The 13,490-nt window shown below is 48.6% G+C and overlaps 1 protein-coding gene across 2 annotated transcripts in view; it reads left to right on the forward strand.

The window, feature by feature from the left end:
• The first annotated feature begins 241 nt into the window (after window positions 1–241).
• grm7 (glutamate metabotropic receptor 7) overlaps window positions 242–13,490 on the forward strand; it is a 166,553-nt gene continuing 153,304 nt past the window's right edge. For both annotated transcript variants that reach the window (XM_026166574.1, XM_026166575.1), the window contains exon 1: window positions 242–1,895. In XM_026166574.1, coding sequence (XP_026022359.1) covers window positions 1,230–1,895 — 666 coding nt within the window. In that variant the 5' untranslated portion in view covers window positions 242–1,229. The remainder of the gene's footprint in view (window positions 1,896–13,490) is intronic.

Raw genomic sequence — 13,490 nt, forward strand, 5'->3', positions numbered from 1 at the left:
TTAGCGATCAGCTTGGTTATAAACTCACTAACTAACCCACGGTTTAACCTGCGTTCAGATGAAAGAGGACTGTCAGCAGAGTGTTTGACAAAAGAAGCAGAAACCATCATATCAGAAAAATATGAAGAGATTAAAGACACAGTACAAGTATGTGAGTGTGTCTCTGTCTGTGTTTGTGTATCTGTGTGAGTGTGTGTGCGTCTGTGAGTGTGTGTGTTCGTGTATCTGTGTGAGTGTGTGTGCGTCTGTGAGTGTGTGTGTGTGCAGCAGGTGAGTATTAGACGCTCTGAACGCGTCTCTGCGCTGTTGTGTCTGTAAAGGAGCTGCTGTGTTAATAAAGCTGCGCCTGTTTGAAGCCGTGACGTTTCTAATCAGATATTAGATGATTGGATGTTTTACACGCAGGTTTGGTTCTGTTCTCTGTTTCACACGTTACAGCTGAAACTCGTCATTTCCACCAAAAAGCGGACAATGCGGCTCGTCAGAGAAGCGCGAGGACACCAGAGGCTGCTGCTGTCCGCGCGCACAGGTCCGAGGGATCTTCGGGAATGATGACGCCATTTACGCGGAGAACTAATTGGTTCTTAGGCGCTTCTGTCACACCTGTTGATGTGTAACGAGTTACGGTGGCGGTAAGACCCGGAGTTTGGCTGAAGTTACCTGGATGCCCGGAAGCGGGAAACGTGATTTTAACTGAGGACACAACGGGAGGAAGCGGGCACCGAGCCTCACGCTCCCGTTCACGGTAACGGTCCGTGAGCCGGAGCACGCGCAGGCTGTTTGTTCGGCTTGTTTTGGCAGCACAAGCCCTGCGCTGATAATTACACAAACGCGCGTGGGCGGCGTGAGCGCGCGTGCGTGGATGAGCGAGAGAGAGCACGAGCGAGAGAGAAAGAGAGATAGAGAGAGGGGGCTGGTGGACCGTGAGGACCGCGCGCGCAGAGCTCCTCTCCTCGGCTCGTGTCGACTCCTCTCGCCGCCTCTCTTTGATCTTTTTCGGCCACTTTGTGCGCAGAAGCCCGGGAGCCTCCACGGAGTGCGCGAGCCCGCAGACAGGTGTGCACGGCGCAGTTATCGGAGCGGTCTATCGTCACGGGCTGTGACATCAGAGCCGCGCGTGGGCGGCGGGCTGCCGTTACCAGAGGAGTTACCGAGGAGTTACCGGAGTGTTGGGGCTCGCGGGGCCGGGATGGTACTCGTGCAACAAGCGGCAGGCTCGCGCGGCGCGGATGCCGTGGCTCCTCGCGCGGGATCCCAGCTGTGCCGGTGAGCGGGTGCTCTCTCTGCGGGGCGCGGGCCGGCCACGAGCCGCCGGATTTACGGACCTGTCCCGAGAACAGTCCCCTCGCGCCTCCTCGCGCTCCTGCGTTTTCCTGCTGCGTGACCGCACGGACCCCGGCGCCGGCATGGGCGGGCGCTCCGGCCTGCCCCTCCGCGTGCTGTGGATACTCCACGCGTTCCTGGACCTTGCGGGCTCCCAGGAGATTTACGCGCCGCACTCCATCCGCGTGGAGGGCGACGTGACGCTGGGGGGGCTTTTCCCGGTCCACGCCAGGGGGGTCCCGGGGACGCCGTGCGGGGACATCAAGAAGGAGAACGGCATCCACCGGCTGGAGGCCATGATGTACGCGCTGGACCAGATCAACGGCGACGATGAGCTTCTGCCCAACGTCACGCTGGGCGCGCGGATCCTGGACACCTGCTCGCGGGACACGTACGCACTGGAGCAGTCGCTGACGTTCGTGCAGGCGCTCATCCAGAAGGACACGTCGGACGTGAGGTGCACCAACGGGGAACCTCCGGTGTTCGTGAAGCCCGAGAAGGTGGTGGGGGTCATCGGGGCCTCGGCCAGCTCCGTGTCCATCATGGTGGCCAACATCCTGCGCCTGTTCCAGGTATGAGTCAGTGTCACACCTGCGCAGAGACGCACACACACATCTCCCTCATAAACCCACAGTGTGAGTGTGTCAGAGTGTAATGACTCCTGCAGACAGAAGAACACGTTTCTGCTGGATTGAGTCGTGCAGGTGAAGCTGTGCGCGCGCGCGCTGGTTTCTGGATCATGTTAATGATGCAGGTTCTGGTTCTGGTCGTGTTCCTCGAGCTGTTCAATCAATCTTTAGTGTGTTTGTGTTTCAGGTTTATCTGCTGCTGCACTCTCGGTGTGCGTGTGTGTGTGTGTGTGTGTGTGTATTTTCGGGCTTCTTTATTCTGTGTGTGTGTGTGTGTGTGTGTGTGTGTGTGTGTGTGTGTGTGTGTGTGTGTGTTTATGTGTATTTTCGGGCTTCTTTATGGTCCGTGTGTGTGTGTGTGTGTGTGTGTGTGTGTGTGTGTGTGTGTGTGTGTGTGTGTGTGTGTGTGTGTGCGTGTGTCTCTGTGTGTGTGTGTGTGTGTGTGTGTATTTTCGGGCTTCTTTATTCTGTGTGTGTGTGTGTGTGTGTGTGTGTGTGTGTGTGTGTGTTGCTGGGTTTTGAAACAGAGGTGATCACTGAGCTCCCTCTTGGGTGGGGTTTGATTGAATCGCGTGCTAAATAAGAAAGACTTAAAGTTTTTGTCATGAGAGAATTTTTGGTGTTCAAAAAGGTGAGAAATGTGTAAGAAGAGCTGGAGGCTGACAAATCCAGGAGGCAAACCACACAAACGTTCAGTGCATGAAAAACCACATCCTGGCCTTTGTTTTCCTCCCCAGGACAGGCTGAGGGGGGTTGTGGTCCTCACAGGGTTAACCCTGATCATCTGGTTTTACTGCCACGCTAACTCTGACCCCCTCTGTTTGAATTCTCTCACTGCCCTAACCTGAGAGGGGCATCGGGGGTCTGGTGGCGCCTTCAGCTGGCTGTGATCCCCGGGTTCGGATGGTGTGGTTGGTCAGGTCGGTAGCAGAAGCCCTGCAGGTGAAAGGGAAACGGACGAGCAGCTGTTAGAAGGAAAAGGTCAACGAGGCTGTAAGAAAAACACCAGCGAAGAAGAAGTGCCTGGCGTTTGGAGCAGACGTGACAGAAGCTGACAGCTGTGCCGGGTCTGAATGTGTCGCAGTGGGTTCAGTGATTTCTGACTGGATGAGCTGAGGTGCTTTAAATGGAGGATTTTTCTGAAAACACCTGCTGTGTCCGTGTTTGCTGAAGGGATGAGAGGCGAGGGGCAGCCAGCGGACGTGCAGAGATTTAATGAGGAGGGTTTTTGGATTGTGAGGATGGAGTTGAGCTCAGATCAGTGTGAGCTGATGAGAGAGGGAGGGCTGGGTCTGCCTGTTGTACAAACCACCGTCTCCATCGAGCGCTGCTCAGGCGATCTGCCTGTATTTCCAGGTGTATCACTTTAAGCCCGCCTCTCTGTATCTGCTCGTGTTGTGTTAGAGGTCTTCAGGACCATCGACGTTCCGTCTTAAAGACGTTGTAAATCCACTTCACCCTGCTGTGTGTGTCACTGTGTTACTGCTGCTATAATCTGTGTGGCTGTATGTGATTCAGCTCCCGGCAACACCGAGCTGCATGAATTCATCCAAACTTCAGCTTGTAGTTTAAATGCTTAAAGACTTTTTTACTCCTGAAAGTCTGAGCCGAGGATTGTCCTGCTGATCTGCCTGCATCTCCCTGCCCTTCACACCGATTGGTCTGTGTATGTGTGATGTATATATATATATATTTATTTATGTGTGTGTGTGTGTGTGTGTGTGTGTGTGTGTGTGTGTGTGTGTGTGTGTGTGTGTACACACTTGTGAATAGATAAAAACTGGGCTAAAAACACCACAGCACTTTACAGGAAGGGCCAGAGTCGTCTCTATTTTTTGAGGCGACTGAGGTCCTTCAACATCTGCCAGAAAATGCTGAGGATTTTCTATGAGTCTGTGGTGGCCAGTGCGATCCTCTATGCTGTTGCATGCTGGGGGAGCAGGCTGAGGGTCGCAGATGCCAACAGACTTAATAAACTGATCCGTAAGGCCAGCAATGTTGTGGGGATGGAGCTGGACTCCCTCAAGGTGGTGTCGGAGAGGCGGATGCTGTCCAAGATAAAGACAATGTTGGATAACACCTCCCACCCACTCCATGACATGCTGGTCAGTCACAGGAGCTCGTTCAGTGAGAGACTGAGATTACCCATGATGCACCACTGAACGACACAGGACATCATTCCTGCCTGTGGCTCCCTGTACAACGCATCCACTTAACACACTGTTTGCTGCTACAGCTACACATGTTTCTTTTCCAAATATTTATTTATAAGTGACTTATGTATGTATGTATGTATATATATGTATATATTGTACTTTTCTTAGTTAGCGTATTGTCTGTCTTGTCTTAATGTTGGTTTAAAATGGAGCACTGTAACAAAAAATAATTTCCCCCAGGGATCAATAAAGTATTCTGATCTGATCTGATCTGATAAGGAAATCTTCACAGTAATGTGACTGTTGACATGTGTTTGGGGAAGGCAAATGGGATATTGCACATGAGTTAGCTGATGCTAAAGAGTTAGCATAAATGTTAACCTTGCTGATGCACACGATGATGTTAGCTGATAGCCACAAACCCAGCCTCGGGGCACTAAGCTAGTGTGCTCCTAGTGCCACATAAACCCGTATAATTGGAGGGTTGTGTGAGGAAGAGCAGCAAATGAGACGAGAGGCCATCTTTCTTCTTGAGCTGGTCTGTCCTGGAGGTCAGCTGAGTTACGAGGTGAAGCACCGTTAGTTGTGTTTGTTGTGTAGCGCTAACCTGTTTTAAGCCATTTACTTGTCAACTCTGAATCCTTTTCTGTAATCTGGGTCATTTGATCTTCTTGACTTTTCTGTTTGAGCCAAACCAAGGTTGCAGGTTTGAAACCTGCCCTGCGGTCCAGATCAAACAGCTGATCTGATGATGTGTTTATGACGGCTATTGTCTCTTTTAGCTGTTGTGAGTGTAAATTTCCTTGTGAGCAGGTTGACGGTTCGGTCACGCTGGACAGCACGACTAGGAACAACTGGCGGTCGGTCGATGGTCATTTTTTCTGCTGGCGACCAACTGCAAGTAGTTACAGCAACTAACTGTTCACCCAGACGTTGTGAGAGATTCAGCCTCCGGGTGAATGCTTTCAGTCACACGGTGACTGCACAGGTCACCTGACGGGAGGCAACCTGTCTCCAAACAGTCGCGGTCTGACTCAGGCTGACTGCAGCCGCTCTTGCAAATAACCACAGTCTGATTATTGAATGCAGACATGTATCCCGAGTGACTGTGAGTGGTCACACGCCTGGTCTTCAAAGCAACCATTCTAATTGTGGCTGAGCTGTGCTCTCCAGCCATTAGCGTTAGCAATGCTGGTGCAAGGAGGGAGAAGCCTCGGCGCCATGATGGCGAACAACAAATCAGGTTCAAAGTTTTGTGCCCAGACTCGGCAGCTCGCACTCAGGTGGGCTGGAGGGATTTGGTGAAAGTGGACTGTTTAACGTTGCACCTCAGGAACATCTGTTAGGTGTCTGTCAGTCTGGATCTGGAAAGGTCATCATCAGCTCGTGGCGCTGTCTTTAAAGCATGACCTCACCTCAAGCTTTTAAAACACACAAGCGTCCTGTGAGTTTATGGTTATTGTAAACGGCGGTCGATGATGTGGTTTCAGATGGGCTGGTGATACTTGAATGTGTGAAGGAGGCCTTGTTTGGTTTTTAGTGAAATGGCGTCTGGCGTCCTGTCAAAGCTGGTTAGTCACCCATCCGCTGTTGGAGCACGACACCGTGCTGTTTGTGGTCAATAACATGAAGTATCGTGTACGTATACACCAGCAAGAGAGTGCAGATTCATATTAAGCCTTATATGATGAATAGTAAGCTGTTATAATAACCGTGCAGCTCCACGAGCCGTGGACAGACGGCTTGTAGCACGCTGATGTAACGCTGCTTTGTTGGATTTGTGAAGCTTTGAGCCTTTTTTCAAACGTCGTTCAGTCTTTAAGGTGCTTTAAGGACATGAACGCCAACGTGCTGTTCATGTCACACTCCGTCACGCCGTCTCCACCAAGCTCTCACTTCTGTTGATAATATCGATCACAGAGTCTGCTACCGCAGTGAAACTGGGCCCGCTGATAATGTTTTGGCGTGCGTTGGACGTGTTAGCGTTTCTTTGTGAGGCACAGTTTCACAGCTTAGTAACTTCTGTAAGCTTTTCAGAGCTTTGGCTCTCAGGCCGGCCAAACCTCCACCAGTTGAAAACAGATTTTGAAAAGAACTTAATGGGCCCGAGCTCAGGATGTTTTTAATAACAGACGCTGAAAAGCTGATTCTCAGTGGGAGCACAAAGTGTTTCTTCTATCTCAGACATTTCACAGCACACAGCATGAAAATGTTTTTTTGGGAGATGCTAAAAAACTGGCTCGACATCAAGTTTGGAGTCATATGAAGATAAACAGAAATGCTTTTTATTTTTTCAGTTAAATGTTGCTCAAGGAAAATATTTGGTGAGCAGTTTAAGAGGAATCAAATGAATTTAAACCATTGACGTCTCTGTTGTCAGGGACGCATTTCTGCAGGTTTAGCTGAAGGTAAATGAGTCAGACGGAGGAGGGACGGTCTGACCCCCTCTGTTCGAATTATCGAGAGGGTAATTATTTTGCCTGTGATGGAAAAGTCATCTGTTCCACAGCTGTTTCCACTTCATTAAACCCCTGATGTTCCTAAATGGCCTAGTTGGCACCAGAGCCACATCACAGACACATTAAGGCCTCGCTCCCTGGACTGCTGCCCCCCTCTAGTGGCTCGGAGGTCACAGCAGAGCCAGAAACTTTTACAGAACATGTAGGGCAGTGTGTTCTCATTAACATATTTATACAAACACATCAGCAGAGAGAAGACGGAGGTTCAGGGTTAAACTCTCCTCGCTAAAGTTCATGTTTGGGGCTCTCTGATGGGCGGAGACAAACGCCATCACGTGACAAGAACAAGACGTTAAACCGAACCTGAGCAGAGTTGATCCACCCACAGCAGGAGGTCAGTCGTGATCTGTTCAGCGAGACGCCTGTGATTACTATTTCCACGCCCCTGTGTATTCAGCGCTGGTGCCAAATGCAGTGATGTCATTGGTCAGGTCTTTGCATTCACGTGTGAATAAGGCTACATCCACACGTACATGGGTATTTTTGAAATCGCAGCTTCTTCTATGCGTTTGGGTCTTTCGTCCACATGTAAACGCCGTTTTGGATCACTGAAAACAGAGATGTTTAAAAACTCAGTTTTTGTGTTTACGTGCAGACGAGGAAAACTGAGATTTAGTCGCTCAACATCAAAGGTGTGCGCCACGTCATTGTTTACATGAGATGATTTCTACGATGGCAGATAGAGACACTGTTGCTGTTAATCTTACTATGTGCAGTTTTTACACGCTTACATAGACACACGCAGTTACTGTCAGACTGCTTCTGTGCGCCATCTTTGTTTACTCTTTCCCTCCCAGACTTCTAGACCTCTGATTGGCCAACATTTCTACATGTTTATGATTATATCGCATCCTGTTGCTTTGGCATGTTCTCAACAGCATTTGACTTTGTTTTTTTAAGCATAAATGGAAAATCTCAGTTTACATGTACGTGTGGATGTAGCTTAAATCGAGTTTGAGCCGCAATAATAAAATATTTTAAGTCACGAATTATACGCGTCTGGTGTGTGTCCGGCTTTTAGGTCTAGAACAAAGTGCTAGCGTTGAGTGCTAGTGTTCAGTGCTAGCTTTGAGTGCTAGTGTTGAGTGCTAGTGTTCAGTGCTAGTGTTCAGTGCTAGTGTTCAGTGCCAGCGTGCAGTGCTAGCATGCAGTGCTAGCGTGCAGTGCTAGCGTTCAGTGCTAGTGTTCAGTGCCAGCGTGCAGTGCTAGCGTTCAGTGCTAGCGTTCAGTGCTAGTGTTCAGTGCCAGCGTGCAGTGCTAGCGTGCAGTGCTAGCGTTCAGTGCTAGCGTGCAGTGCTAGCATTGAGTGTGGGAGTAGAAGAGCAGTGTGAACCAGTCCATCTACAAACTGAGACTTCTGTCAGGCAGATAACCCAAAAAGCTTTGTGATGGAGTTAACATCGTCACTGTGACTAATGTAATCTGAATTTAATGCAGTAATATCTTTGGGGAAAAAAATGTAGTGTGATTACAGGTCACACCCAGTCCTGGCTAACAGCTTACACCTCCTGAAGGTGCTGTGAGGCGGGCAGCTGTGGCTCAGGGTGGGTGGTTTGACCCCGCCACGTGTTGTTTGCTCTCCGTCTGTGATGAGAGCGCTGCACAGTATCGCACGTCTGGGTTTTGGGAGGTTTTCACTCTGATTAGCAAAGAAACGGCTGAAGTGAAGCTAATGAGGTGTTTTTATCTGTGAAGCCAAGAACACAGAGGTGAGGTTAGTCCTGCTGTGTTAATAGTGGTTCAGATCGTGTGTGTATAATATTCACACAGTAAGGTTAAAGTCTTATTAACATTAAGTTTTTTATATTAAATCAGCAGATAAAGAGATCTCCCATTCGTCAGCGGTGTGCGTGTGTGTCTCTAATCGTCATGTACGTGAACACGTAACGCTCTTTTAACGGAGGAAGTCGTGTTCTTCTTCTCTCGATGTTTTCCTGCAATGAGCCCATTCGCTGCATTAACTCTGACACGTGTGCTGGAGCTGGAATACAATGCATGAAGCTAATGAGCTGTAGCCTACGTCCCTCCCATTAACTCCCATTATCAGCGCCGCTGGGACAAACAACACATATTTATCTTTTGAAAGCATCGAAGCCACCTACCAGAACAATTATCGGACACATATGGAGGGCGAGGGATGACGCCCAATTAGACAAATTGGTTTGTTTTTATTAGCGGGTTCAGTTTCACTCAAATTTATGGCTAACGAGGGAGTAGAGTCCGTAATGTGCAGTGACAGAGGGACTTAACGAGCCCGTGCCTTCGCTGCACCTGTGCTGACTCCACCATCGCCACGGCCGGATGAAGCAGCCGAGAGGACGGCGAGGAAGAAGGAAGGAACCAAACATCACAGTGAAACATACGACTCGGGCTTTCTTCAAGCATAAAGTTTAGACATTCCTGCAAAAAGCCTGTTCACAGTTATGTGTTTGGTGCCATGAAAGCATCGGACGACAACACGCGATGTTAATCCAGAGCCTCGATGCTTCATGTCACCATCACTTATTCACTGAAGACCAGGCCTGCAACGATGTCGACGTATTTGAAACCACGTCTTGTGTTTTTGTAACAGGAAGCTGTGGGGGCAGTATCGCCTCGTCTGCGCTCAATACCAACAAAGAAGAATGCAGCGTGAATGGCACTGTGCCAGAAACGTTTTTAAACTTCTGTAAATAACTTGGTCTATAATATGTGAAATGTCAAATGTATCCCTCATGAAAGATGTCGAGTCTTCTTGAGTCACAAACAACATTTCTGCCACGTTCAGTTTGTAGCAGCGACGTTGGTTTATCCAGTAAAATGTCTGTCAGAGTCATGTGACCCACAGGCAGCCGGGAAATACAACAAGTATCACAACAGTTCTGTCAAAGTATCTGAAGTGGACAAAAGGAGCGCATGGGTATAATGTCGGTAACACAGAGTTACAAAGATACTTGAAAACAGGTCATTTTAACATAGAACCGCCGGTTCACTAAAGTCTGTTTCCCAACATGAGTAAAGACGTCACACATAAAAACACACCGAGTAACAACACCAGCAAAGCAGGAGGACGGAAGGAACAAATGGAAACTGAGATTTTACAAAATGTGAAAGAATTTCACAGAAATCAAACAAACTCGGTGCAGACTGTGCAAAGTGGAGCTTTCCCTGCACGACCGCTCGACCGCAGTGCACGAGCGTTTAAACGCCGCCGCCCTGGAGCTGTGACGGCGCCTCTGGTGGCTCCGTTTTACAGCGGTGGTGCGTCACGTTGATACCATGTTTATGTTTGTGTTTACAGTAAACAGGAGCAGCTCCACTGGGTTTTTTTTGCTCACATTAATATGACTTCAGGTAGTTAGTCTGTGGGTTGGAGCGTATCAATAACTAATTATGTAAATAATTAGTTAAACAGGATAAGTGGTGTTGAACACCACACCATCTGAGAAACTATCACTATGACAACGTTTCCTTCGAGGCGGAAGGAAACGTTGTAGCAGAAATTTGAAGTTGTTGAAGGAAAGTAAAAACTTTTGATGAATGGATGAGAACAAACTGGGGCCAGCGCAAGCCCTTTTAGCCACGCCCCTTTACCTACATGACAGGAAGTCACCTTTCAGTGAGAGAAATCGGCGCGCACACAGGAGCGACTAAATAAATGCAGTTCTATGAGTTTCTGATTGATGTATTCCCGCCTTTTCTTGTACATTTGGTGTCTCCTCTGCTGATTCCATCAGACGTTAAATTTCCTGCAGCCATAAATCAGCTTCACTCCTTTTACATGTGTGTCGTATATCTAGCAGCAGAGTAAACAGGCAGCCCTTCAGCTTATACCAAAACATAATTTAACACCAGAGCGTGCTGGAAACTGCTTCCTGCATGACTGTGGTGATATTTATCATTTTCAGAGAGGTAATCATATGTTTTTTTTGCTGATGTGAGTGTCGTCGAGTATTCCTGCTGTAGAGAAAACAGTAATTGTGCTGAGTGCCACTCGTCGCCGGCTCTGTCGGATCTGAATGAATCACCCGGTGACTCACGTTGTATCATCTCGCTGCGAGTTAAGGACCTCGGCTCAGAATGAAGCCGCACAGGTAGGAGAGGAGGAGGGCTTAGCGCCCAGGTTCAGGAGGAGACGTTGAACTGCTCGACATGAACGAGCTCCATTCAAAGCCAAAGAAATGCCGTTGCTCGGCCCAGGTCAGACGCACACTCATTATGCTGTGGAGCATGAAGCTGTGACTGCTGTGTAGCACCATCCTCACAGTCAGACAACGTCCAAATATCTCAGTAATCCGGTACCAGCTGATGGTTTTCACCTGTGCGTGGATCTACGCAGACTGTACCGTGTGAACGTGTGCGTCACGTTGTTCTGACCGACTGCGTCCAGCATCTGACCCGGATCCTTGTGACGCTCCCTCGCTGTGGGTGTTCCCGATCTGTCTGAAGGGAAAAGGCTTTGCTGCTTTCTGTGGCTCACAACTCTTGGACACAGAAGTATCGGAAAAGCATCTCTGACCTATATTCACTGAAGTACGGCAGGCAGAGTGCCGATTCCTTAAAGTGACACCGCATTGGCCACGCTGCATCCATCTTTTATTGCGTCTGCGTGCAGGGAGGACAGACAGTTTCTTTCAGGTCAAAACAAATCGGGCAGGTGTGATTGGCAGGTAGCAGCCGCAGCGTGGAGGCTTTCATCGCACAGGAAGCTCCAGTTTCCTGAGACTGCACGAACAGAGGTTTGATGTCGGCTGACTTTGTTGCGTGTCGCTGGGAGAACTGGCCCTGTAGCGAACGACCACGAGTAACGAATACGAATGAGCGGCTTCGCCAGTATGAGGCAGCGCTGCAGTGAAAACACGATCCTGTGGCGTTATTACAGCTTCTGGTATTGAAGCTGCGCAGGGCTCGTTGTCCATCATCACAGCAGGATGCTCCGCTTCATTAGAGCTGCTAATGTCGTCACCAATGGTGAGACTAATGAGTCATTAACATGAATTTATTGTTTTTAATGAAGTGAGAGACTATAACATACCATTAAGAATACCAACACCTGGACCTTAGTCCATCTGCCTGAATCGAGGTTCCCCGAAGAATGAGCTGCTTTCAGACACGAAAGAAAATCCCTATGACGGCGTCCCCAGCACACAGGCGGACCTTTTCAGTGCCTGTTGGACTCCACCACAGTCATCCGCTAGCAGGGGCGAGGAGGATGAGGGATGGGAGTCAGCGTGTCCAAGTCTGACGCCGTGGTTCCCTGAGAGGTGGAGCTGGAGCTCTGAGCAGGTGTCCTGCCGTCCTATCGCCAGCAGCAGAAAGGAACCTCCTCTGTGCTCAGTTAAACTTTGAGGCAACCCGTGTAGCCCACGAACTTGATGGAGAGAGATTATAAATCTGATCTGGGAGTGAAGTGGAAACCATCCCTGTGGGAAAAAACCACATTGCTGCCACTGCAACATGATGTCATGATGACCAACATCAAGGTCAAGACTCAGACTGTTGGACTGGAAGTGGAGCAGCAACAGAAACAATAAGAAAGCTCAGTGAGCCGTCACTTTAATTCTGCTTTGGTGGAAATGTGCAGGAAATGAGCTGTAAGTAATAAATGATTTCAGACTGTCGGTGCGGGTCAGGGTTGGTTTGAGTCTAAATATGGAACGATGGCACTTTTACAGCTGTGACTCTTCTGCTTCAGCGTCCTCACCTTGCAATACAAAAGACTCTCAAATGGAAATACTGTCTCGGTATTTTCCGGTTTGCTGTTCCAACCAGGTGAAAGTGATGGTTGATGATGATCTGATGGATGTAACGAGGTTACGTCCTGAATGAAGCAGCAGAGAAACAATCAGGTTTCCCCTCCTCGTCTCTTCTGCTGCTCGTCCTAATAATCCAAGACCCCGGGGAGGGAGAGGCTTCCCACCTCATTTCGGGGCCTTTGTGCCTCCTCTCAGCCTGTCGCAGCTGCTTGCCGAGCCTCTTTCTCCTCGCCATCTTTGCTGAGCATAAAGGAATTGCCGCGTTCGACTGGGCCCTCGGAGACGCACGCGGGTTCATCTATTACGACCAGAACATCTCCTATGGGCATGGACGGCGCTCGCGCTCTGCTCTGTGTTAGCGGCTGCAGCTGTGGATTAAACAGCTTTGTTTCAGCTTGTTGGTAGTGATGACACATCGGCACACGTTGGGGCTCACATCTATTTAGTTCAGTGCTTCTGAGTGGTTTTTCATCCCCAGGCTTAAACTGAGCAAATTAACTGTCACCACAGGGCAGACTTCTTCAAACACAGACTTAAGCTAAACACTTGTTCCTGTGTTTTCCTTCAATATGTACAGTCGGTACCTCAGTGGATCTACAGGACAGTGAAGACCTGGTGGTTACAAGTACATTTCCTTTCTCAGTTTTCCTTTCATCTGTCATCATAACCTCCAAACAGGTCCGAGGCCGGCAAAGCATCGACTGAAAAGTCGCCATTCTGTAACCAGAAGGTGAAAAACCTTTAGATTCATAAACTTAATCAAAGTCAGGAAGGCACAAAAACCATTAAAGTAATGATACCCTGGTGGTCAGTGTAGGTACTGCTGGTGGGCCACAAGAAAATGAATCCACAATAAATGCATGAAAATGTTATAAATGAATAGCAGAGAATGATAATTAATAGAGTTAAAATGTTGGACTGTAGTTCAAAACAGACGTACTGAGAATCAGCCTGTTTGTTTTATTCTGTAATAATTTCATACATTTTCGTATCGTGAATATTCTTAAAGTACACAGAGCTGGGTGCATATTCGATGAATTTTTGCTAAATGTTCAGGGGTCTGTGGCATAAATATATAAAAATGGAAATTACCATTAATACCATCTTATGATGTTGAATATTTGAAAT

This window comes from Astatotilapia calliptera, chromosome 5 (assembly GCF_900246225.1).
Source record: "Astatotilapia calliptera chromosome 5, fAstCal1.2, whole genome shotgun sequence".
NCBI classification, from domain to species: Eukaryota; Metazoa; Chordata; class Actinopteri; order Cichliformes; family Cichlidae; genus Astatotilapia; species Astatotilapia calliptera.